Genomic DNA, 27,410 nt, shown 5'->3' with positions numbered 1-27,410 from the left:
ACTCCCCAAATTGCCACAACAGCCTTGGCTGGGCCAATGGAAGGTTGTTGTTGTTGTTGTTAAAGATTTATTTATTTATTTATTTGAAAGGCAGAGACAGAGAGAGATCTTTGAGCTGGTTCACTCCCCAAATGGTCACAAAGGCGAGAGCTGGGCCAATCCAAAGCTGGGAGCCAGGAGATTTTTTGGAGTCTCACAGGAGTGCAGGGGCCCAAGGACTTGGGCCATCTTCCACTGCTTTCCCAGGCCATAGCAGAGAGTGCATTTGAAGTGGAGCAGCTGATCTCGAACTGCAGCTCATGTGGGATGCCAGCACTGCAGGAAGTGGCTTTACCTGCTATGCCACAGTACTGGCCCCAATGGAAGGGTTTTAAGCACAGTGTCTTAGATGGGTCATTAAACCAAATTATTATAGAGACTAAAAACTGTTTTGTTCAATTATAGCTATAACTAGCCTTCAATTATCAGAGCTTAAAAACATCTCATTTAGATAACTGAATTTTTGAGTGTTGGGTCTAAAAAAAGTAGATTAAGATAAAAATGTCTCTTTCAACCATTTCCAGCCAATAGCAAACTGATTTCCTTTTAAAGATAACTGGAGAGAAAAAGTATTTTTAGCTGAGGTAAATATTGTAGTATTGATATTGCATTTTGATATTCACATAGCATGTGCTGTTTAGACTAAAGAACAAGGGTGGGAAACTTTGTTCTGTCAGTGGCCATTTTGATATTTATAACATTCACAAGCTATACAAAATTATTAGCTTAAAAATTAGTCTGCTATAGATTTTCTGAATTTTTAGTCCCACCTATGGTTGCCTTGGCAGGGCTGGACCAAATGGCCTTGTAGGACCCCAGCCTGCAGGCCAGACATTCCCTACCCCTGCTTTGGAAGGATGCTCTCATGGAGATCATTCGCTTGTTTTTCTTTATGCCACCATTTGTTTTATTGGCTTGGTCTGTGAATGTACATATGAGAGAGAGGGAGGGAGAATGAAAGAAGAAAAGATTATTAAACCTCAAGCTATTAGCTTGATGTTATTGCTAAATTAAACTATGCAGAGAGAATTTAGCAAATAGCTAGTTTTGAATTAAAATACATATTTTGTAAATGTGATTAGCCATTGAAAATCTTTAGGCCAGCGCCGCGGCTCACTAGGCTAATCCTCCGCCTAGCAGCGCCGGCACACCGGGTTCTAGTCCCGGTTGGGGCGCCGGATTCTGTCCCGGTTGCCCCTCTTCCAGGCCAGCTCTCTGCTGTGGCCAGGGAGTGCAGTGGAGGATGGCCCAAGTCCTTGGGCCCTGCACCCCATGGGAGACCAGGAGAAGTACCTGGCTCCTGCCATCGGATCAGCGCGGTGCGCTGGCCGCAGTGCGCTGGCTGCGGCGGCCATTGGAGGGTGAATCAACGGCAAAGGAAGACCTTTCTTTCTGTCTCTCTCACTGTCCACTCTGCCTGTCAAAAAATAAAAAATAAATAAATAAATAAAAATAAAAAAAATCTTTAAACAACATTTTATATGTAATTTAAACTATGTTGTATATTTGGGTTAATTACTAAAGGGAGTGGGGAAATCATATTTCATGTCCTATCATTTTCTAAATATAGGTTATTAATAAAACTTTTTACAGAATATATGGTGTGGTTTAGTTTGCAGCAAAGGCATTTGGGGGAGGAGATATTATCTTCCTCTTGATTGAATATCACCTTAATGGTTATTAACTGTTTGACTCTTGAGATTTCAGCTGTCAGCAATTAAGAGTAGAGATTCAGTTCTGGTCAAGATAGAACAGTGCCTGGAAACAGAGAACAAGAGTACTTTGGAAAAAAAAAAAGCCAAATGTCATTGCTTTCATTTGAGTTTGATGTTAGCTTGAAGTTTTAAATAATGTAGAGGCATGTAAGATTGTTTATCAAAGCAGCATGAGCCAATGAACATTGAACTAAGAGTCTCCTGAAGCTAGGGAAATAAACAAAGGGTCTGCTTGGATTATGTTAACGTGTTTAAGATTTTAGCATTTAAGTTCCCAAGTCAGTTTCTAGACGTCTTTTCCTGTGTTTGAGGCTCTTATTTCTTGACCATTTTCTGTATGTTAGTGGCAGATTTACCATTACCTTGGACCTTGTGAAGGGTTAAAGGCTTTATGATGATCCCCCAACTGTTAGAAAATTAGGCTAAGTACATTTCATAATCCTTAAACACATTATGCCTGAAACTCCAGTATTTATTTATAATTTGGCCTGAAGGATTCAGGATGCAAATGAATGCCATGACCGTTAAACTTTTTTTTGACAGTAACCTACAGTAAAATCTTTTTGTTATGACCCGGGTTGACTACCTGTTTTTCTTTTCAATATAAAAATACTCTTTGTGTAAAAATTAGGTATTTTAAATTGTAAAGTATAACAGTATTGCTGTAGTAAACATAAGGATTTATTAAAAGCATTGATCTATGGTTTTCCTAAAATTTTTTCTTTTTTAAACAAATTCCTTCTAGTAAAATTTTAAAAGGATGCAGCTAATAAAACCTCTTATCTTCATTATTAGATCCCTGTCTGTTTTAGTCATTTGACTGCTTTTCTTGTCAGAATTTCTTGGGAGCAGGGACAATATATTACATTTTTATCCCTGGAGCTAGCATAAGCTATACATACAAATGTTTGTGTAATTATTATTAGGTTTTATGTCTTTGTACCTGCTAAGGCCACATAAAAGCCTTCTGCTGTTAAGACAACACCACCAACCAGATCTTTTTCTTCAAATATTAAGAAAATACAAAGTAGAAATTGAAATTTCAGTGTTTCTTAAAATAAGTCTTCTAAGTGGCCAATCTTAAGAAAGTGAATTTAGGCACAAGTTTAAATATATGTTATGTCAAATGTGGAGTTCTGTCCCATGAATAACCTAAAAAAGGTAAAATGTATCTGTTACCGAGCAAATAATCAGACCGGTGCTGCTTGCCAGGATAGCCAGTGCTCCAGAGAAGAGTGTCGGTAAGAGAAAAGTGTTTATTTCAGGAAGCCAGCATCTTGCAGAGAGAGAGAGAGAGGTCTTTTGATCCAAAATGTGCTCTTTCCACACAATAAGCCAGCAAAGAGGGATCTTTAAAGGACAAGGTATCTTCAGGGTGAGGTTAGAAATAAAATAATGAGTCTACTTAATACATAATTATGCACATATCCAGACTTTGTTCTGAAGCTGGTCCATCAGGCACATCCCAGAAGTCCAGGGCCTCAGCCAGGTGGAGTCCTCTTGGCAGTGGGGCTCAGCGTCAGTTGAGTGGAGGCTTCTTTGTGAGCTCAGTCAAAAGTCTGCCATTCCAAGTCATCTCCCCTTTACTGCAAATGTCGTTATTCACCAGACTAGTCACAGGTAACTCACAATATCAGTAATTAGTTTTTGGAAAAGTAGGGAAGGAGAAGGAAGATGCCTTTCTTACAGTTACATATCTTTATGTTTGTATAACTACTGTTTGACAATATTGGGGAGAAATGAAAGTAGATACTGTCAGTTACCCTGTAGCTTTAGTCTGTCTCAGTGGGGCAGTATACATTGATTACTGTGATAACTTATTATCTGAATTTTCTGTTATTAAGGAAAAATAGGTTTGCTAGTCAACATATGTATTGCTTCATTCCTCCTCCCCCATATTGTAATTTTTGAATATTTTAAATCTGAATTTTAGCTAGAATGCTTTCCTTGTTGTCATTTTAAGATTCATTTATTTTTATTTTTTGAAAGGCAGAGAGAAAGGGAGAGAAAGAGATCAGGAGGGAAGAACTGCTATATTCCTAAAGCTGTACCTATGAAATTTGTATTCATTAAATAAAAGCTCTCTCTAAAAAAAAAAAAAAAAAAAAAAAAAAAAAGATTGATCTTCTGTCTTCTGGTTTACTCCCTAAATGGCTACAACAGCTGGGGCTGGGTCTGAAGGGTCCAGTGTACCCAGGCCATCTTCTGCCTTCCCAGGCACATTAGCAGGGAGCTGGATTGGAAGTGGAGCAGCTGGGACTCTAACCAGCACCATATGAGAAGCCAGCATTGCAGCCAGAGGCTTGACTTTCAATGCCACAGTCTGGCTCTCATTGTAGTATTTTTAAAAATTAATTAATTTGAAAGGCAAAATGACAGAATCATTTGTCTGCTGGTTTACTCCCCAGATGGCTTAAATGACTAAGGCTAGACAAGGTGGAAGCTAGAAGCTAGGAACTCCATCAAGGTCTCCCACTGGGTGTCAGGGGCCCAAGTACTTGGACTGTCTTCTGCTACCTTCCCAGGCTCATTAGCAGGAAGCTGGATCCAGAGCACGGCAGCAGACACACCAGCTGACGTTCCATTACGAGATGGCTGGTTTCACAGGCAGTGGCTTAATCCACTGTACCACAGCACTGGCCCCCATTGTCATGTTTTAATACTATAAAAGTTAATTTTTATTACTCTAAAGAATTAATGCCCTGAATTACATTGAAGAAGAGAATAAAGGAAACATTTAAGGGAGATAAGTGAAGGGTATTTAAACTTCATTATCTGGTGAAAGCCTAGAAAAGGGAGAGATTGTTTCAGGGAGTTAAGATTTAGAGCAATATCTTTCAAGAGGACAAAAGTAAAATTTGCAAAACAGTTACTTATTTGAATGTTAGTAGTCCAGGCTAGGAGCACTTACATCCACAAGGGGGCGTTATTGTAATACAGGCCGTGTGAGCACTGCCTGTCTTTGAGGAGCTAGAAAGACCTCACAACTTTGAGGTCTTCTGGAAGGTCACTCCTTCCTTCTCCCTGACATCTACTGGCAGTTGGTTCTCTGCATTCACTTTCCCTTGGCTCTCTGCCACGTGTGGGTCCTTCTTCTTGATACAAGCCAGAGACTTTCCTGTGCTCCTGAAAAATAGTTGGGTTTTGTGCCATGCTTCATCCTTGGCTTCTGTGCAGTTCTGAGTGTTTGGCCCAGATGTAATGCTAATTCTGAGTCTTTCATTCTTAGGACCTTTATTTTAAAATATTATCATTGTTTCACCATAGGCCAAAAGGCAGCAATGTAAATTTTATGTCCTTAGAGGACAAGATCTTAGCTGACAGGTTAGGGCTTTATGATTGGCTTTTAGTCGTAGAAAATTAAAATCATAGTCTTGCAATATTACTGACAATTCGGGAGTGGGAAACCTTTTTTCTGCCAAGGGCCATGTGTATATTTATAACATCATTCATGGGACATACACAATTGTCAACTTTAATATTAATCTGTGGGGTGGGCACTATGGCACAGCAGGTTAAAGCCCTGGCTTGCAGCGCCAGCATCCCATATGGGCGCCGGTTCAAGTCTTGGCTGCTCCACTCCCTATCCAGCTCTCTGCTATGGCCTGGGAAAGCAGTAGAAGATGGCCCAAGTCCTTGGGCACCTGCACCCACGTGGGAGACCTGGAAGAAGCTCCTGGCTTCAGACTCCAGATAGGCGCAGCTCCAGCCTTTGCAGCTGTTTGGGGAGTGAACCAGCAGATGGAAGACCTCTCTCTCTCTCTGTCTCTACCTCTCTCTGTAACTCCATCTTTCAAATAAATAAAGATAAATCTTTAAAAAAAATTAACCTGTTACAGATTTATTGAATTTCAAGTCATGCTAACATTTACCTTGGCAGGGCCAGACAGCGAGTTTGCCTACCTGCAGGCTGGATGTTTCCTACCCCATTCTCCTAGGATCTGAATGCTGTGGTGTAGGGTGCCCTCCATCCCCCAACCCTGGCCCTTTTGCTTCATATTTCTCCCTTGGTTCTCAAGGGATTAAGTATCTTTGCTCTGAACTTTACAGGGTTTAACTTTTTCAGCATACTCTCCTATGTTTATATTAATTCCATTATTTTATACCATTTAAAGCCTGATGTTAGGCTATTTTACATTCAGAATTGTGAAGTTAATTTGAATCACTGTTCTTACTGAGCAAATCATATCTAAAATACTTCGTAAAAACTATTAATGGCTTATGTTATTTTCAAAGCTGATTGGACTCAAACCATTCTGAAAATTAATTTCAGAATGAATCTTTTGTTAGATTTGAGAGCCCATGAGTTCATTTTTTTACTTCCATTTATATATATATATAAATATCACTATGAGAAATCTCCTGGCTCCTGTTTTTTTTATATATATATATATATATATATATATATATAAAACACACATACATACATACTGGCATTGCTTCGTAATTACTGTATTCTTCAGTTTTTCTAGACTAATTGGGTTAAAAATGCAATAGCCACCAAATAACAGAACTGGTCCTTTTTTTTTTAACTTTTATTTAATGAATATAAATTTCCAAAGTACAGCTTATGGATTACAATGACTCCCCCCCCCCCATAACTTCCCTCCCACCCGCAACCCTCCCCTTTCCTGCTCCCTCTCCCATTCCATTCATATCAAGATTCATTTTCAATTCTCTTTATATACAGAAGATCAATTTAGCATATATTAAGTAAAGATTTCAACAGTTTGCACCCACACAGAAACACAAAGTGTAAAATACTGTTTGAGTACTACTTATAGCATTAAATCACAATGTACAGCACATTAAGGACAGAGATCCTACATGAGGAGTAAGTGCACAGTGACTCCTGTTGTTGACTTCACAAATTGACACTCTTGTTTATGGCCTCAGTAATCACCCTAGGCTCTTGTCATGAGTTGCCAAGGTTATGGAAGCCTTTTGAGTTCACCGACTCTGATCATATTTAGACAAGGTCGTAGTCAGAGTGGAAGTTCTCTCCTCCCTTCAGAGAAAGGTACCTCCTTCTTTGATGACCCGTTCTTTCCACTGGGATCTCACTCGCAGAGATCTTTCATTTAGGTTTGTTGTTTTGTTTTGTTTGTTGTTGTTGTTTTGTTTTTTTGTTTTTTTGTTTTTTTTTTTTTGCCAGAGTGTCTTGGCTTTCCATGCCTGAAATACTCTCATGGGCTTTTCAGCCGGATCCACATGCCTTAAGGGCTGATTCTGAGGCCAGAGTGCTGTTTAGGACATCTGCCATTCTATGAGTCTGCTGTGTATCCTGCTTCCCATGTTGGATCGTTCTCTCCCTTTTTGATTCTATCAGTTAGTATTAGCAGACACTAGTCTTGTTTATGTGATCCCTTTGGCTCTTATCATTATGATCAATTGTGAAGAGAAATTGATCATTTTGACTAGTGAGATGGCATTGGTACATGCCACCTTGATGGGATTGAATTGGAATCCCCTGGTATGTTTCTAACTCTACCATTTGGGGCAAGTCCAAATGAGCATGTCCCAAATTGTACATCTCTTCCCTCTCTTATTCCCACTCTTACATTTAACACCGATCACTTTTCAGTAAAGTTTCAACACTTAAGAATAACTGTGTATTGATTATAGTATTCAACCAAAAGTATTAAGTAGAACAAGCAAAATACTAAGAGGGATAACGTATTAAGTTGTTCATCAACAGTCAGGGCAAGGGCTGATCAAGTCACCGTTTCTCGTAGTGTTCATTTCCCTTTAACAGGTTTCCTTTTTGGTGCTCGGTTAGTTGTCACCGATCAGGGAGATCATATGATATTTGTCCCTTTGGGACTGGCTTATTTCACTCAGCATAATGTTTCCAAATTCCTAACAGGGATCACTTTTCAGTTAAAATTTAAACACCTAAGAATAATTGTGTGTTAATTACAGAGTTCAACCAATAGTACTAGAACAAAAAAAATACTGAAATGGATAAAGTATTACATTGTATTTCAACAGTCAGGACAAGAGCTGATCAGGTCACTGTTTCTCATAGTGTCCATTTCACTTCAACAGGTTTCCCCTTTGGTGCTCAGTTAGTTGTCACTGATCAGGGAGAACATATGATATTTGTCCCTTTGGGACTGCCTTATTTCACTCAGCATGTTTTCCAAATTCCTCCATCTTGTTGCAAATGACCAGGTTTCATTGTTTTTGACTGCTGTATAGTATTCTATAGAGTACATGTCCCATAATTTCTTTATCCAGTCTACTGTTGATGGGCATTTGGGTTGGTTCCAGGTCTTAGCTATTGTGAATTGAGCCTCAATAAACAATAATGTGCTTACAGCTTTTTTGTTTGCCAATTTAATTTCCTTTGGGTAAATTCCAAGGAGTGGGATGGCTAGGTTGACTGGTAGGGTTATATTCAGGTTTCTGAGGAATCTCCAGACTGACTTCCATAGTGGCTTAACCAGCTTGCATTCCCACCAACAGTGGGTTAGTGTCCCTTTTTCCCCACATCCTCTCCAGCATCTGTTGTTGGTAGATTTCTGTATGTGAGCCGTTCTAACCGGGTTGAGGTGAAACCTCATTGTGGTTTTGATTTGCATTTCCCTGATTGCTAGTGATCTTGAACATTTTTTCATGTGCCTGTTGGCCATTTGGATTTCCTCTTTTGTAAAATGTCTATTGAGGTCCTTGGCCAATCTCTTAAGTGGGTTGTTTGTTTTGTTGTTGTAGAGTTTCTTGATTTCTTTGTAGATTCTGGTTATCAACCCTTTATCTGTTACATAGTTTGCAAATATTTTTTCCTATTCTGTTGGTTGCCTCTTCACTTTCCTGACTTTCTTTTGAAGTATAGAAACTTCTCAATTTGATGCAATCCCAATAGTTAATTTTGGCTTTGACTGCCTGTGCTTCTGGAGTGTTTTCCAAGAAGTCTTTGCCGGTAACTATATCTTGCAGGGTTTTTCCAATGCTCTCTAATAATTTGATGGTGTCGGGTCATAGATTTAAGTCTTTAATCCATGTTGAGTGAATTTTTGTGTAAGGTGAAAGGTAGGGGTCTTGCTTCATGATTCTGCACGTGGAAATCCAATTTTCCCAGCACCGTTTATTGAATAGACTGTCCTTACTCCAGAGATTGGTTTTGGATCCATGATCAAATATAAGTTGCCTAGATGTTTGGATTGATTTCTGGTGTTTCTATTCTATTCCATTGGTCTATCTATCTGTTTCTGTACCAGTACCATGCTGTTTTGATAACAACTGCCCTGTAGTATGTCCTGAAATCTGGTATTGTGATGCCTCCGGCTTCGTTTTTGTTGTACAAGATTGCTTTAGCTATTTGAGGTCTCCTGTGTCTCCATATGAATTTCAGCATCATTTTTTCCAGATCTGAGAAGAAGGTCTTCGGTATCTTGATTGGTATTGCATTGAATGTATAAATTGCTTTTGGGAGAATGGACATTTTGATGATATTGATTCTTCCAGTCCATGAGCATGTAAGATTTTCCATTTTTTGGTATCCTCTTCTATTTCTTTCTTTAAGGTTTTGTAATTTTCATCGTAGAGATCTTTAACGTCCTTGGTTAAGTTTATTTCAAGGTATTTGATTGTTTTTGTAGCTATTGTGAATGGGATTGATCTTAGAAGTTCTTCCTCAGCCGTGGCATTGCCTGTGTATACAAAGGCTGTTGATTTTTGTGCATTGATTGTATATCCTGCTACTTTGCCAAAATCTTCTATGAGTTCCAGTAGTCTCTTAGTAGAGTTCTTTGGGTCCCCTAAGTAAAGAATCATATCATCTGCAAAGAGGGATAGTTTGAGTTCTTCCTTCCCAATTTGTATCCCTTTGATTTCTTTTTCTTGCCTAATAGCTCTGGCTAAAACTTCCAGGACTATATTGAATAGCAGTGGTGAGAGTGGGCATCCCTGTCTGTTACCAGATCTCAGTGGAAATCTTCCAACTTTTCCCCATTCAATAGGATGATGGCCGTGGGTTTTTCATAAATTGCTTTGTTTGTATTGAGGAATGTTCCTTCCATACCCAATTTGCTTAGAGTTTTCATCATGAAAGGGTGTTGTATTTTATCAAATGCTTTCTCTGCATCTATTGAGATAATCATATGGTTTTTCTTCTGCAGTCTGTTAATGTGGTGAATCACATTGATTGTTTTGTGCACATTGAACCATCCCTGTATACCAGGGATAAATCCCACTTGGTCTGGGTGGATGATCTTTCTGATGTGTTGTTGCATTCTACTGGCGAGAATTTTATTGAGGATTTTTGCATCTATGTTCATCAGGGATATTGGTCTGTAATTCTCTTTCAATGCTGCATCTTTTTCCGGCTTAGGGATTAAGGTGATGCTGGCTTCACAGAAAGAATTTGGGAGGATTCCCTCTTTTTCGATTGTTCTGAATTTAAAAAATTAACGTTTCTCCTTTTGCAGTGATAGTGATTTCCACTTACTGAATTTGTTCCTTGTGTGGTATATATAACTATTGCAAGATAAAGTTGGTAGGTCAGAACCAAGAGTTCTTTATGAGTCCTCTCTATTAGTTGACTTGAAACAATCTTTTGGCAGAACAAGCATAGGTGTGGGATGGAGATATCTACCTAATTACAAGTTTAGAATCTTGTTGATTTATTTTGCTCCTGGCTGAGTATCTGTGATAATTTGGTGAAATCACTCTCTTGATTTATTTTTTTTTAAAGCTTAATTTCAGAACTGGCTAGATTAAAGTATCATATATATATGATTATTATTTAGCCTATTTCCCTAAAGAATTGTGATAAACTTTTTTTTTAATGTTGTCTTAATCAAGTAAGATACTTTTGAACTTCTTGAGTGGAATTATTGGTACTTGAAGTCACCAGAAAAGGGAAAAAGAATATTAGACTGGAGAAGAATGCTGTAGTTTATCACAAATGATTAAACTGATAGGAGGAAATAGTAAAATTCCTATCTAATATACTTGGAAAAATTATTTTTCTGAATGTGAAAATGAAGTACATAATGTAAAGAATCCAAAATTTCTTCTTAAAAATGTTTAATATGAAAACATGGTGTTTCACTGTAATTTAATATACATTTATTTGTGTTTGTAGTACAGTACGCAAGCCATTCTTAGGTATTACTCTTTATTCCTGTAGCTGGATCTTGGCCTAAGGGAAGCCTTACAGGGAGACATGGACCTGAAGACGGGGAAATTTAAGCTAAGGAAAGTTAGAGGACATTAATATTCCTCCAGTTCAGATCCATGTCATTTTTAGGCACTTTTGAATTAGGCATACAGCAGCTAGCACAGTGCCATCCCCACGCAACTATGTGAGACTCTTTGGTCTTGTTATTGTTTCTGATAGATTTAATCAGAATGTTAGAAACATTGATAATGTTTTATAGTCTTGAAATTTAAACAATCAAATCCTGTCTCAGGAAATAAACATTCTAACTAGGATTTTTTTTCCTCTTCTAGTCTTACTAGCTACCAATAGAATTTGGCATTGAAAAAAATGAGGATAAGTTTTGTATCTATTTAAGATTCAGTTCATCATACGAGTATATTTTGTTAGGTTACCAAATCCATTGTTTTAGCTGTAGCACGTATAGACATTTAAACATAAGTTAAAGGATTTAGTGAATGAGAGTATTCTAAAAACACTTTAAATGTGTATTTCTTCAGTTCATACATGACTAGGACCTTCTTTTCAGTAGATTGTTGAAGAATTTTAATTTATTATAAGTTCTATTAGTTACAGTATTGCACATTGAGAAATTAATTTTAAAAAGATACTTGGGATTGGGGACATGTATGATAAAATTTAACCAGAAGATGGCAGTAATGATCCTCCTATCCTCTCTGTTAACGGTAATCAAAAAGTTTTATAAATGTCGTAGCATGAAAAGTGCACGTTTTAGCTGTTATTCTATAATATTAAAAGCTGGCAGTTTAGGGGAAAGCATTTGCTGTTTATTTTATGTACTATGAAAAATGTATTTTTCTATAAGAAGGGATTAAGAATATTTTGGGTGTCTGTATCTTTGTCTGTACACTTCAGTTTTTTCTGAATACTGGGGTAAGGAAGTTACCATAAGTCTTGCCTTGTTTAATTTGCATGTATCACTTTATGTTGTGCATCATGTCTAGAAGGCATGCTGTTTTATAGCCTGTTTGCATTTTTCACCCAAATTGCTGGAAACTAATGGGCATTTTAAAGGAGCCATTCCTTTAGCTCTGTTCATTCTCTAAATTGCTGTTTCTTTGGTTTGGGGGAGGGAGGAAACAAAGTAATTTTAGACATTATTTTTTGAAGGAAAAAATTTTTAGACAAAAATTAACATTTAAAACTTAATCTTGGGAAACCGGAGATGAAATGATTTCATGAATCATATTTTGGGGATTTAATTTTTGTCAGCAGTTGTAAATAATGCTTGTAACCTGGTGGTCTTAAAAGTAAGAAATTAGAAAGGGGAAAAAGGAATGTTCTCCTTTGAAAATTAGTGGCCACATTTGGTGATGGATGAGATAAAGATGCATCCTTCCATAATTTTGCATCCCCTCTTTTTTTTAACATAGATCCCAAATGCATTTTGCCAGAGAAATTGCACAAATCTTCAGCATGCATTGTTAACTTTGTCTTTTCCCCTTTTTTTCTACTATTCATTTTCATCCATGTATTTTCATTTTTTGGTTTGCCATTATTTTCTTTTTTGTTGATTACTTCACGTAAATTATTTTTTGAAACGTCATAAGCTGAGCAGCCTCTCCGTGTAGTAACAGCGGATACCTGTCTATTTCACTATTTAGTCCCTCCTCCTATGTCTCCATCCTCCAAATCTGTGAGCACGCCAAGTGAAGCTGGAAGCCAGGACTCTGGAGATGGCGCCGTGGGATCCAGGTACAGTAATTTCCTTGTAATGTTTCATTGTAGGATGCAGTCAGTGCCTGTATACTGCTGATGCTTTAGAGGGACTGTAAATAGTTGTGTGTACATGATCCCACATTTTTAAAATGTAAATAGCATAGAAGTTCTCTATTGTAAATTGAATGAGGGGCTTTTTTTTTTTTACAGTATTTTAGCTATCATAGTTAACTTAGTACTACATAGTTGAATGATCTTACACAAATTATTTATTTTTTAAAAGTGCCAATGTGTTAATTTTTTTGCTTAAGCAAACTTTATATTGGTTATTGTGTGTGAATATTTTGTGTATAAATAATGTAAAACCTCTCTGCTGTCATTAATCCCTCATACAGTAATTGGAAAGTCTAAACATTTTCAATTAAATAGCCCAATTCTGTTCTGTTAAGTCATTAGTTCTGCTAATTAAGATAGAAACTATTAATTTATAAAATACCAAGAATAAGAATTAAATGCTAAGAAAATATGGAGTGTTTACTGCCAAGTTACGCTGAGTTTGCATCTTTATTGTAAAACTATATTTCAAAAATTTTTCAAAAATTTAATAAGAATCAGTTTTCTTCCAAAGATATATTGGAAAGTTTTATTACTTTCTCTCTCTCTCTCTGTCTCACAGACACACAATAATAGCAAATCTTCACTTAACATCATTGTACTTTTTGACTTTACAGCTGGAATGAAATTAAATATAGCTAGTTTGGACTAGGAAAAATTTCCTCTCCAAGAAAGTCTCCTAACACACCTTTTAATGAGAACTAATACATACTTAGAAATTAAGGAGATATTGATTAACATCTCCATCTCAGAACTGATTACCAATTTGAAGACACTGTGGTTTATTTTGCCTCTGTTTGGCCAGTTAATTCTGATAATTTGATAGCATCACCCTCTTGATTTTTTTTCTTTCTTTCTGAACTTTCATTTCAGAACTGGCCAGGGTAATGTATGTATTTATATATGTAGAATTACTATTCAGCCTTTTTTCATAAAGCATTTTGGTTAACATATCGTTTTTGTTCTCGAGTCCCACTGACTGAAGCATTATCTTTTTTGTGACATTCATGAGGTTAGAAGTTAGAAGGTTTATCTTTTTTATGCTTGAACCCCTTTGATCTACACTACAAATAAGTAATGAGTGTCTACAAGAGAAGGCAAGAAAAAAGAAACAAGGGGACTGGATGATCTATAAACTCAATATCTAATCAGTTTCTGAATAATCAGATTGTTAACAGTGAAAAGGTCGGTAAAGATGCCAGTCTGAATTTAAGGTGTGCTTCCCAAAGGTATTCTGCACCCAGAAGCAAAATTACCAATCTAAGCACTCCGGCCCTTGTAGATAAGTGACAATTTATTTAAAAGAAAAATCAAAACTTCCTTTTCAGAAGTAATCTAAAATAAAATAATAGCTTGTAAGATAGTGTGTATTACAGATTAAAGACTAGTCTAAATCCATTGTTATGGATAAATTTGTTTCTTACATTTGTATTTTTATACAGATATGTCTGTATTCCTTTAAATACCTTATAAACAACTGGTATTTTCAAGTGAGGGGTTCTTTTTCTTTCTATAACAAATATTACCATAATAAAAATATTTCCAAAGTTAAGAGTATAATATTTATTAAGTTTCTTTATTTGACATTATATGTGATTTTTATAGATACTTTATGAATTCATTTTTGCTGATTTTGATAGGAGAAAAATTGTTTTAATGCATTGCCAGCAAATTTGCTTTCAAAAGTACTATGTAACATCTACTTGATTTTAAAATTATTATAAATTATGATGTGCCCTCTTGAGTTTCCTGGGCAATCTAGAGATTATTAGAGGACCTTTAACTGGGTACAGGGAAATTAAAAACTGCTAACAAAAATATCTTTTCATGTTTAGAACAAATATTCAACAAATTATCAACTTTGTGTTGAGCACTCTGGGTTACCTCAGAAAAGAAAATGTTCATGGGCTGTTGCTTGTAGTCTAGTGCACTAATTTAAAGATAACTGCTCACTTTATTGAGAAGCTATAAGACTAATATGCTAACTTATGTTTGGTTTTGGTTTAACCATTAATAGTAAGATAAGAAAATGCATAATGTATTTCAAGGGATATTTGTTCTAATTAGAAAAATGAATACAAAATTAATTCTAAGTTTAATGGGAGAAAAAAAATCCTTGAATGAGGTGACCTTATAGTTTTTTAATCTGAATACCTACATCGTCTCCTTTGAGATTACAGAGTCACTTTGAAACACTAATTTTCAAGAGGGCTGAGTATATTTATTTTATATACACACATACAAACAAACAGGAAACTATAAATTCCACTATATCATCTCCAGATTTCATAGTGGAGAACTACACTGTTGATGGTGATACTGATAATGAGAAAAATGCATTTCTAAATACATAACATTTAAAAAGAATGCCCAAGTTAACTTAATAATGAATAGGCATGATGCTAATGGAAGAATAATAAGATTGATCATAGGAAAATGCATGGAAGTGTGTAAGGCATATGATCCTGGCCACTCAGATCCATTAGTTGGCCAAGACAATCAAAGATTAGCACACTGAAGGAACAGGATAAGATTGATGAGGCATTACAAAATATGATATCTAAACATGTCTGTATCACTCTAAATGCCAAGAATTTCCATTGGGGCTGGTGGATATTTGTGAATAAATATAAAAGGCCATGAGAAATGTTATTTCTCTTTGTAGGTTAGGAAGTTGCATGTCATGAAGTTTGTGCTTCACTGTCTCAGTTACTTGTGTTGTCTCTAAAATGTAGGTGAAAGTTATTCAGTAGGGTAATCCATTCCTCTTGGTGTTTTTTCCCATTTTTTGGTCAGTTTCTTTCTCAGGGTTTGGATTACATTGGAATTTTATTTTATATGTTGGAAGATGACTTTAATAAGTATAATCACGTATGTTTTGTAATGTGCATTAAGTACTGACTGTATTTTGAAGTAAAGTCTTGCTTAATTTTAGACTAAATAATAGCCTCAACAAGGAACTTTATGTCGTTGATAACAGCTGGAGCTCTTATATAATGTAAAGGCTGTTGATAGAGCATTCCTTGGAGACCATCTCATAGGAACTCCTTTTGGGTTAACAAAGCCTAAGTTTGTCACTGTTCGTTGCTTAGTACAGAGTAGATCTTCACTGTGGCTTCTTTTTTTCCCCTCCATATACACAACCCTATTTGAATTCTGCGATTGCTCTTTATATTTTTAAAACAGGATATTTCTGAAGTTGAATTCATCAGATTGTGTTTATTAAGTTATTTGGGCAGGAGAAATGGAAAATTATTGTATTAAAATATTATAGTAATTAGAACTAGTTTTGCTTTATAACATGAGAAACATTTGACAAATATGATAGTATTAAATGTAGTGCTGTACTTAATGTTTCTATATGGACTATAACAGTACTATACATAGCTATATATTGCTAACCTATACTAATGCCAGTGTGATAAAATGTCTTTTGTTCTAGTAATAGCTAGATATAGCTTAAGTGTAAAAGATCTCATACAAGTTATTTACCCAGTAGGCAATTCTAAAACACCACCAAATATTTATTTATAAGGATTGATATTTTCCAAATATTAGGTAAATCCTTTAAGCATAAAATATTTTTTTCAGAAAAAAAAATCTATTTTTTCCTAGAGATAAAAATCTTTAGTTGTTTTCTAAAGCAGATGACATGTAAGCCCAAGGCAGTGCTTAACCCACAAATTATAGAAGGGTCACATTTTAGAAACTTTAGCTATTTTGTATCCCAGTGGGATAGTCTTTGGTTTTCTTACTAGGAGGCTTATGTGTTGACTCATTTCCTTTACCAATATGACAATTTCCTGTGCACATTTAATGCTTTGGGCAAGATTAGAATATGTTAACTGAGATGTTTCTACTAATTTTTTCATTAGAAATCTTGCAATGTTAACGCTTTTACAGCCAAGCTTGTTACCATCCATAAGTAATATTTGGATTATTGTCTGCTTTAGCAGTTTATATTCATTATGATGCACTACTAGTTTCTCAGAATCTGAAAATATATTTAACTGTTCTGGTTTTATATGCTTGCATCTTTAACCATGTTGTGCGTATGGCATGCATGAGTGATACCTGGTGTTTTCGTGGGTTTTTTGTACTAACCAGAACATATGGTTTTTAATTGTGAACAGTACTTTAGCTTTAGCTATTCATAGAATGTATTTGCTTGACTAACTTATGGCCTTTTTTACTAATGCTTCATGGTTGTCCTACAACCATTTAGGACGCTGCATTGGGATACAGATCCATCAGTTCTTCAGCTTCACTCAGATTCCGATTTGGGGTATTGAATAGATTTATTACCTACCCTCTTTTATAATTAATTTTATTGAATGTGAAATTGTCCTAATTTGCTTTTGGTTAAGCTCCTGATATTGTAATACATAGACAAGACTTATATTTTACTGTGATACCTCTTTTATCCTGTATCATTAGTAAAAGAAATAGTCTGTTTATGTGATTTTCTAGGTACCCTAAGTCTACTCTCTTCAGTGTCCCAATTCCTTTTATTAGTTCTCCATTTTTGTTGTTTTTTAAGATGCCTTAAAGTCTTCAGACTTTTTCTAATACAGTATATGTAATTAAGCCTTTTCTGGCTTACTTGATGTGAAAATGTATTTGCCTGTATTCAGTTCACTGATGATTTCTAACATTTTGATGGAAACTGAGATGTTGATCTCTATACTATGGCCCCAGGTTCATTCATTTACCTAGATGCTAATACATATAAATGTTTTTTGTTGCTCATTTCCCCTGATAATTTTCGACTTCTAAAACATATGACCATGTATTTTGGAACTGCATGTAAAATAAGAGTAAATAAGCCTTGAATTAGGGCACATAAGAAAAATATGTGAGCTTCTTATACTTTAACTGAGGAAAGCCTCTCTTTTGTATGTCCTGAGGCTTTCTGTTACCCCCTCCCAATATTTCCTTGTTTTAAGTAAAAGTGGCTTTTAGATAAGTTAGGTATTACCTTCCTACCTTACTCTTCCTTTAAAATTTTAGAATATTCAATTTTAATATTGTGGTTTTGTCTACTAGACTCTGTATGCATACAAGTTAGTAACTTGTTCCTAATATTGTTGGCTTGATTATTTTTTCCAGATATGTGAGTGATTTATTTTTCATATGATTTGAATTTTGACAACCAGAACATGAAGTTCTTATTTTAGATTTTATTCTTATAATGTTTGATTGATTCAGATATACTTAAATTTTCTCAGTAATTCTTTGATTATGCTTTTTTTTTCTTTATGGCTAAGGTATTCTTTAAAGTTGAAAACATAATTAAAACTTACATCCACACTCAGGGCCTTAAATTTTAGAGAAAAAGATTTAAATGTATTAACTTTATTATAATTTCTTTTGTACAGGATTTGGATTTAGTTACTAAATAATTGAAAAGAATGTTTATTTTAAAAATTACTGTATTATCAATTATATATTTCAGATATCTTATTTGATATACTAGAAGTTGTAATAATGTCTTCTTAGATATCCTCTTAAGACAGTTTCATAACAGATCTTTGGAAGTTTGGAAGCATACTTTAGTTTATAATTTAAACAGCTAATACAATTGCCGAGTAAAAATATCTGGCCAATAAGAGGTATTATTATTTTGGTCCAGTTTCCTCAGCCATGACTGTTTTCTTCTATTTAAAATATATATATATATATATATATATATATGTATATAAATATAGTCCCTCCATATAACTGAAACAGAAGTGACTTTAGTGGTTATATGATATTCAAAAGATCTGTCAAGGTGAAGGGAACTAAATGTGATCTGAATGAGATCCATATAAACAAATCTGGAAAAGTCCAGGGTCATATTTTTGCTAAAAACAGTTCTTATCACCAGCCTCATTTAGCAATCCATTATAAAATTTCTGTCTTCTCACTCTGTTATTGCCCATGCATTTACTCTATGAAACTATTTATTTGTCTTTTTAAAGTGAAAAATAAACACCCTGGATGATTCAGAAATATCTTGTTTTTTTCTACCTTTTAACTCTTGCTTTAAAATAAATCAAATTCATTATTTATCTAAAATATCTGAATAAAACAGATCTAAATTATAATATTGGCTGCACATGAATGTTTAATTTTTAAGAAATAACATGGTTTGATGTAGTTAAAATGTTTCATTTGTTATATTTAAAAACATTTGTATTTAGACGAGGACCTATTAAACTTGGAATGGCCAAAATTACACAAGTTGACTTTCCTCCTCGAGAAATTGTGACATATACAAAGGAAACTCAGACTCCAGTGATGGCTCAGCCCAAAGAAGGTGAGTATCACTCCATGATGATTGTCGCTAAGCCTCTATGTTAAATGAATGGATAATTTCTTCTCTCTTTGTCTCTCTCAATTTTTTGGTTTTTTGGCATATTTTCTTAGGGAAAACATTAAAATAATGTCATAATTTCTGTATTTGAGCCCTTTTTTTAATTTTAATGTTCTTCCTTTAGAAGTTAACAGTATAAGCTATGTGTATGCTGTTTAATTTTGCTGATACAAAGACTTTCAGTCTTCATTTTGTTATTGTTACGCATTCCTTTTAGAAGTAGAGCAGCTTAAGAATGTTCTATTCCTGTCATTGAGTATAATTCTTCCCCAAATGAGAAGGTGTTCCCAGAGTAAATAAAGTAATGTAAATTATTTTCTGGAGAGTATACTGTGTTCTCAAGAGCTGTTGTAGTTTTTCATAATAATGAACAAATCTAGATCTAATTCTCAAACTTCCCGCTTTATGATGTATAGATGCTGTTGATTACATAGTGGCCTTTAATCTGTGTATGATTCCGGTAGGTATGCACAGACATTTTATTGAATATAGAGTTCTTTGATTCTTACCATTTAGGCTGAGGATGGATTTTTAAAATACAGCAATGTTAAAGCATAAAGTAATATGATAGTTCTGATCTTTCTCAACAAGGCTAATGAGTTTATATCATACATAAAATATGTTTACATGAGATTCCTGTTAGTTTTCTATTCCTGAAGCCATTTATGTATGAGAAAAATAATAAAGTATGTGCCATATGTTAATTGTTCAACATCATGGACATGCAGATTTTTGCAGCAAAAAATATGAACACAAGTGAAGTAATGATTATAAATAGCTTTATCTCTGGTCATGTCAGGGTTTACCATCAAATGAGTTTTGGGTTTTAGAAATGTTGACACTTTCGGAATTGTAGTTAAGATATTGTAGGCCCATAGTAAATTTGGCTTGTAATAGTCTGTGCATAAGGAACATTTTTTTCCTACTTGTCTAAGAAAATTTATTTCTACTTAATTATAGAAAACCCATCATGAAAACTTTATTATCAAATGATTTATTTTTAAAATTTCAATTAAATTACTATTGAAGAAACAAAAATAATGTTCACTGCAGAAACTCAAGAAAAGATGGATAAGCAAAAGGTGGGGGCAGTGAAATTCCTAGCTAATACAAAAGACAGTCTTTCAAGTTTCATATTTGCTTATACCTCAAAAGAAAATTAGGATTATAAATATTTATAACCTTTTGATTGAATAGCGGATCATGACTTGTACAACTCTCCTTTTCCTGCCCTCTAAGGATGGAAATGAAATAAATACTTAAACTTTTCCTTTCATTTGTTACCAAAAGGAGTTGATACCAGATACAAAAATGCTTTGAAAATTTTTAGGAAATCAGGGTAATACTTTAGTCCAAGTTATTTTTTATTTGCTTTTGTAAATGTTCATTTCTATGGATTTTTTTTTCACTTTGGCTATACCTTTGGTTTGTTGGTAAGATTTTTGTCATTGTAAAATTCTTTATCCTGATGGAAAAAAACCATGGATGGTAAACTCGAAGCTTAAGCAACTTTTAAGAGAAAAAAGAAAGAAGGGGAAAAAATTGACTTATACATGTAATTTCCAGAAAATATTAAGTAATACATTAATTTGGTGAGTAGTATTCATGTCTGTCTTTTGGAGCTGCAATATTACATATGTTTACTTAGAAGGTGAGCAAAATAGCCAGAATGAGGGCACAATGATTCATTTTAAAAAATAAATGGGGCTTTTTCCTCATCAAATAATTTGGAAATTGTATTTTCAGTCTTAACATCATACTCACGAAATGTGATTTGCTTGAAATGAAGGTATTTTAGGTAATGCCTATTGTGATATACCTATATTCAGCTTCAGTGATGACTTTAATTTTTTTAGCATAATTTTTTCTAATTGTTAAAGTAGTATGTCATAGAGAATTCAGAAAGTACAGACAGGCCAAAAAGAGTAAATGTTTGATACAGCTCTGCATTACCCATTGTTAATGTTTTTTTTTTTTTTTTTTTTGCAATCAATGTATTTTTTTCAAAAACCCTACGTATGTATGTGTATATGTACTTACACATGTACTGTTAGAAATTTGCATTTTTGGCCGGCACCAAGGCTCACTAGGCTAATCCTCCACCTGCAGTGTCGGCACCCTAGATTCTGTTCCGGTTGTTCCTCTTTCAGTCCAGCTCTCTGCTGTGGCCCACGAAGGCAGTGGAGGATGGCCCAAGTGCTTGGGCCCTGCACCCGCATGGGAGACCAGGAAGAAGCACCTGGCTCCTGGCTTCGGATCGGCGCAGCGTGCCAGCTGTAGCAGCCATTTGGGGATGAACCAACGGAAGGAAGACCTTTCTCTCTCTGTCTCTCTCTCTCTCTCACTAACTCTGCCTGTCAAAAAAAAAAAAAAAAAAGAAATTTGCATTTTTAATTGCCTATTTTTTGAGATGCCTAAAAATTTTAAATGTGAGCATGTAATATATTACCTTTGAGCTAATTTGAATGTGGATAGCTGATATAAGACACATTTTCAGAAAAATTGGTTTTCCATTTTTATTTGTGAGTAATTGTTAAAAAGATCATGATTTGGGGGCTGGTGCTGTGTCAGAGTGGGTTAAAGCCCCAGCCTACAGCACCTGAATCCCATATGGATGCGGGTTCCAGTCCTGGCTGCTCCACTTCCGATCTAGCTCCCTGCTGATGTGCCTGGGAAAGCAGCAGAGAATGTTCTGGGTCCTTAGGTCCCTACAACCACGTGGGAGAATGGGAGGAAGCTCCTGGCTCCTGCCTTTTGGATCAGCTCAGCTCCAGCCATTGGGGAGTGAGCCAGGGGATGGAGGACCTCTGTCTCTCTCTCTCTCTCTCTCTCTCTCTCTCTCTACCTCTCTCTGTAACTCTCTTTCAAATAAATAAAGTAAATCTTAAAAAAAAAATCATGATTTGTTAGATAAGCTGCTAAGCCAAAAGTGAAACGTAAACTGTGGAGTTTTTTTGGCTTAAAATTGATCAAAGTAAGGTTTTTAGCATTATCATACATCTTTGCCAAATTTTGTATGCACATCAGGACTGGTTTTCATAGCTTTAAGGCCTAGTCTTAGTAAGTACTCAGTAAATACTTGGTGAAGAAAGTAAGTGCTTTTCCCTACTCAAGAGAATGATTTTGTCTACTTAGGACATTTATTTTCATGCTTTTACTCTGGAACTACTGGGAAAACAGATTATTCTCAAGTATTAATGCTACAGTATAATTTGATGAAATTGGATGAAAAGATAATTAGCCTCAGTTCTTTTTTTTTTTTTTTAAGATTTATTTATTTATTTGAAAATCAGAGTTACACAGAGAGGGAAGGAGAGGCAGAGAGAAAGAGGTCTTCCATCCACTGGTTCACTCCCCAATTGGCCGCAACAGCTGGAGCTGTGCCAATCTGAAACCAAGATCCAGGAGCCTCCTCCCGGTCTCCCATGTGGGTGCAGGGGCCCAAGGACCTGGGCCATCTTTCACTGCTTTCAAGGCCACAGCAGAGAGCTGGATTGGAATTGGAGCAGCTGGGACTCGAACCAGCGACCATATAGGATGCTAACACTGCAGGTGGCGACTTCACCCACTAAGACACAGCACCAGCCCCAGTTCTTGGTTTTAATTGTAACATTTTTTTTTTAATTTTTTATTTATTTATTTGACAGACAGTGAGAGAAAGAGAAAAAGGTCTTCCTTCTGTTGGTTCACTCCCCAAATGGCCGTTACGGCCAGAGTTATGCTGATCCGAAGCCAGGAGCCATGTGCTTCCTTCTGTTCTCCCATGTGGGTGCAGGGGCCCAAGCACTTGGGCCATCCTCCACTGCCTTCGTGGGCCACAGCAGAGAGCTGGTCTAGAAGAAGAGCAACTGGGACTAGAACCTGGTGCCAATATGGGAATCTGGCACTGCAGGCAGAGGATTAACCAAGTGAGCCACGGCTCTGGACCCCAATTGTAACATTTTAATCATTATTTACTCAGGTTCAGAAATGAAACCATTATAGATCACCTTTATTGCTGACTTGAATTCCATGATGATGTCCTTGATATACTGCATACATGTAGACCTGCTCTTTAATGTTCTCTGTATCCTTCTGTATGCTGTGAACAAAACTGAACCTACCAGCATCTGTTAAATATATTCTTTTTAGCTATTCATTATTATGAGACTATCACTAAAAGTATTTTCCTCATGTAGATACACCAGTCGATAAGCTAACCAAATCATGCTATTCTTTTTTGAAGTGTTTTTCAATCTGTGGCTCTAAAGCAATAAATTTAATGTGCTATGATCTGCATTTTTAAAAATGAAACACAGGTTAAGAGGAGGGAATGCAGTATTTCATTTACACATCTGCACCTCTTTGGGCAGAACTGTAATCCAAACTGAACTACTTATTTGTTCTGGGTTCCTACCACAAAGGCATGAAAGTTGCTGCTTCTGTGGAAGCAGGAGAGAAAAACACACCTGAGAAGGAACCAGAGGGGCTTGGTGTAGCATCAGAGCTACCAGCTAGGTGACCCTGGATAAGGCACGTCAGGTTCCGCTTCTTCATGTGTAGAGTTAGCTTTCAGGCCTTTGGTGAGAGGATTATGGATAAATTGTCTCACGATATACCCAATACGGAGTGGGCACTCTTGGTCACCATTTTAAACATGAAGTTTGGAAATGGTTAGAAACACTGAGAGAATGTATTTAGCAGATGCCGGTAGGTTCAGTTTGTTCACAGCATACAGAAGGGTACAGAGAGCACAAAAGAGCATATCTACACCTGCACAGTATGTCGTGGACATCATCACGGGATTTTTCTTCTCCTCACTGACAGAAAGGGAAAGCCATAAGGTTGATGACCGGAGCCCAGTGTCTACTTGGTTTGTCTACGTCAGCACCACTATCTTCTATATTTTCCTGGTAGTCTGGACTTTGATGTTAATTTTTTAAAGGCCTTGGTATGTTCACTTGTAGTCTAGCAAGTAGTCTGAGTCTACAAGTATATTGATTATATGCTAAATAAGAAGGTGCTAGATTATATTTTCTTTGGTTTTGTGGTCCTGGTAGTTACAGGTTGACATATGTAAGTCAAAGGACAACGAAAATTGTATCCTGATACTGTGGGGCCATCTTTGACTTTTGGAACTACTTATAGAAATGAAATAATTTCCTTTCTAGATCATTGCAATTATTTTCACATCTGGGGCTCTACAATTTATTTTCTCAATTTGTGGAAGTTTTTGGAAGAGGGAAAGAAAAATCTTTAAGATTCTTGTAATGAAAGCACTTCAAACCCATTGTTTTAATGTCATAGTTCTTAAGTCAGTCTGGTTGGTTCTCATTTAAGAATTGTGTAACAGAAAACACATCAAAAAAACTGGAGAAACCACAATTGGAGTGTAACAGAGTAAATTAAACTTAGGCAGTAAAATGAATGCAGAAGTAATATGAGTTACTGAATTAAGGATAAAAATTGATCTTAGGCTTTTTTTCCATTAAAAAAATGGCTAGGACTTGCTTTGCAGCATAATCGCTTAAGATGCTGCTTGCTACACCCACATCCCATATCAGAAGTGCCGGTTTCAGTCCTGGCTATTGCACTTCTGATCCAGCTTCCTGTTAATGTGACTGGAAAGGAAGATGACTGTGTGCCAAGTTTTGGGGCCCCTGCCACACATGAAGGAGACCAGGATAGAGTTCCTGGCTCCTGGCTGTTAGAGCCATTTGGGGAGTGAACCAATGGATGGAAGATCTCTTAGCTCACTTCCTTTCTGTTGCTTTGCCCTTCAAATAAATATAAAATAATTGTCTTAAAAAACAAAACAAAACAAAACAAAAAACCGGCTAAACCTATGCTTTTAAAAGGAAGTTTTATTCCACTTTTTCTTTTCTCTATTCTAGCTATCTGCTTGCTTTCACATTTACTCTCTAAGTTGGTAGTACTGTTTGTGAACTGAAGTGCTTTGCTGTCTTAAAGCACCTACCGTGAATGAAATTGACTAGGACCATGTGACCTCAGTCAATTTCCTTCACAGTAGGTAAACAGCTTCTGGCAAGAGCTGGTGCCCAGAGATGTATTCCTGGAAAAGTTACTTTTATTCCAGTACCTCTTAAAATTTTTAACTCTTGAAAATGGCATTATTTTTCTCCACCTCTTTGGTGTGGGTTTTCCTTTTCTTTTTTTAAAGGAAGAAGATTATTTAATCAGCTTATTTACATCTGAGAAAACTGAGGTCCGGGGAAGTTGATTGATAAGCCTAAGTTCAGGAGCTACAACCAGACCCCTGCATGGTTTCCAAGCAGTGCCATTTTCCTTATTCTACTCCACTTTATTATCTATGAGGGGGGTGTTAATTAGTGTTGGCTTGGTCACCAGAAATTTTTCCTTGGTACCTGTTGATTAGCATTTATTTTTTTTAAAGATTTATTTATTTTTATTTGAAAGTCAGAATTACACACAGAGAGGAGAGGCAGAGAGAGAGGTCTTCCATCTGATGGTTTACTCCCCAATTGGCCGCAATGGCTGGAGCTGCGCCGATCTGAAGCCAGGAGCCAAGAGCTTCTTCCAGGTCTCCCACATGGGTGCAGGGGTCCAAGGACTTGGGCCATCTTCTACTGCTATCCCAGGCCACAGCAGAGAGCTGGATCGGAAGAGGATGATTAGCATTTATAATGTGTGGAAAATTATATATAAAAGCTTTTCATCTTTTATCGCATGATCATCTGGAATCTACACTTCCCAATTAAACTACCTTTGTGGGCTTTCTGGTTAATACAGTATTGCCTGTGTCTGAAATGGATTGACAATTTTGAAAGAAAATTTAATAAATTAGGTGCCGGCGCCGTGGTGTACTAGGTTAATCCTCTGCAACGCCGGCATCCCATATGGGTACCGGTGCTAGTGCCAGTTGCTCCTCTTCCAGTCCACCTCTCTGCTGTGGTGTGGGAAAACAGTGGAGGATGGCCCAAGTTCTTGGGCCCCTGCACCCTCATGGGAGACCTGGAGAAGGCACCTGGCTCCTGACTTTGGATCGGCACAGTTCCAGTCATTGCGGCTACTTGGGGAGTTAATCAACGGAAGGAAGACCTTTCTCTCTGTGTCTCTCTCTCTCACTGTCTGTGACTCTGCCTGTCAAATAAGTAAATAAAAATTTTTTAAAAAAAAGAAAATTTAATAAATTTTAACCCTGCAAGAATCTGTAAGAGGTACTGGCATTGTGGTATAGCAGGTAAACGTGGTGCCTTTGATGCCGGCATCTCATATGGGCACTGTGCGTTCCAGCTACTCCACTTCCAATCCAGCTCCCTGCTGATGGCTTGGAAAAGCAGTGGAAGATGGCCCAAGTCCCTGGGCCCCTGTCACCCACACAGGAGGCCTGGATGCAGCTCCTGGCTCTGGCTTCACCCAGTATTGGCCTTTGCAGCCGTCTGGGGAGTGGACCAGCCGTTGGAAGATCTCTCGCTAGCTCGCTCGCTCGCTCTCTCCCTCTCCCTTTCTCAATGTAACTCTAACTTTCAAAGTTAAAAAAAAAAAAAAAAAAAACCCTATAAGAATATAAATATAATTAAAAATTGAAGCATTCATTCTTACCCTTGAATAAGACTTTTTGATCAGCGTATCTTAAACTGGCCTCAGAAAATTTTGTATTTGATGGAATCACAGATAACAGAATCCATAAACAATGTCAGTAGTGCTAAAAAAAAGGTCCAAATTTTATATAAAGACTAGAGAGACAAAATGCATGTTAAAGTAAACTGAATGGTACAGTTAAACTATTAATCCTTTTCTTATTTTCCTCCAATTTAGCATCACATTTGTATTCAGAATATTTCCTGATTAAAAAATCAGCTACATAATTTTCCTTGTTAAAGATAAAGCATTTTAAGGAACTCCAAATGATTTTGCATCCATTCTAAATGTCTTAAAAGGAATGGATTTCAGCCGGCACCGTGGCTCACTAGGCTAATCCTCCGCCTTGCGGCGCCGGCACACCGGGTTCTAGTCCCGGTCGGGGCGCCGGATTCTGTCCTGGTTGCCCCTCTTCCAGGCCAGCCCTCTGCTGTGGCCCGGGAGTGCAGTGGAGGATGGCCCAGGTGCTTGGGCCCTGCACCCCATGGGAGACCAGGAGAAGTACCTGGCTCCTGCCATCGGATCAGCAGCGCACCGGCCGTGGCGGCCATTGGAGGGTGAACCAATGGCAAAGGAAGACCTTTCTCTCTGTCTCTCTCTCTCACTGTCCACTCTGCCTGTAAAAAAAAAAAAAAAAAAAAAAAGGAATGGAAATGGATTTCACTGACATGTTCATAAAACTGTCACAATGAGGATTCTCCTAAATATGCAGTTGGTTTTAAAGAATAAATATAAGAAT

General features: G+C 36.5%; 1 protein-coding gene across 7 annotated transcripts in view; it reads left to right on the top strand.

The window, feature by feature from the left end:
• DYNC1I2 (dynein cytoplasmic 1 intermediate chain 2) overlaps window positions 1-27,410 on the top strand; it is a 68,308-nt gene that overhangs the window by 17,812 nt on the left and 23,086 nt on the right. For 4 of the 7 annotated variants that reach the window (XM_070070701.1, XM_070070700.1, XM_008258742.4 and 1 more), the window contains exons 4-5: window positions 12,543-12,633; window positions 18,897-19,012. In XM_070070701.1, the coding sequence (XP_069926802.1) occupies window positions 12,543-12,633; window positions 18,897-19,012 (207 nt within the window). Of the gene's footprint in view, window positions 1-12,542; window positions 12,634-16,936; window positions 16,997-18,896; window positions 19,013-27,410 lie in introns of all 7 variants that reach the window. The other 3 variants (XM_017342926.3, XM_008258743.4, XM_008258739.4) reach the window with 1 other exon arrangement.

Source organism: Oryctolagus cuniculus, chromosome 3, assembly GCF_964237555.1.
Source record: "Oryctolagus cuniculus chromosome 3, mOryCun1.1, whole genome shotgun sequence".
In the NCBI taxonomy this organism is placed as follows: Eukaryota; Metazoa; Chordata; class Mammalia; order Lagomorpha; family Leporidae; genus Oryctolagus; species Oryctolagus cuniculus.
This window is presented reverse-complemented; position numbering and strand designations above follow the sequence as displayed.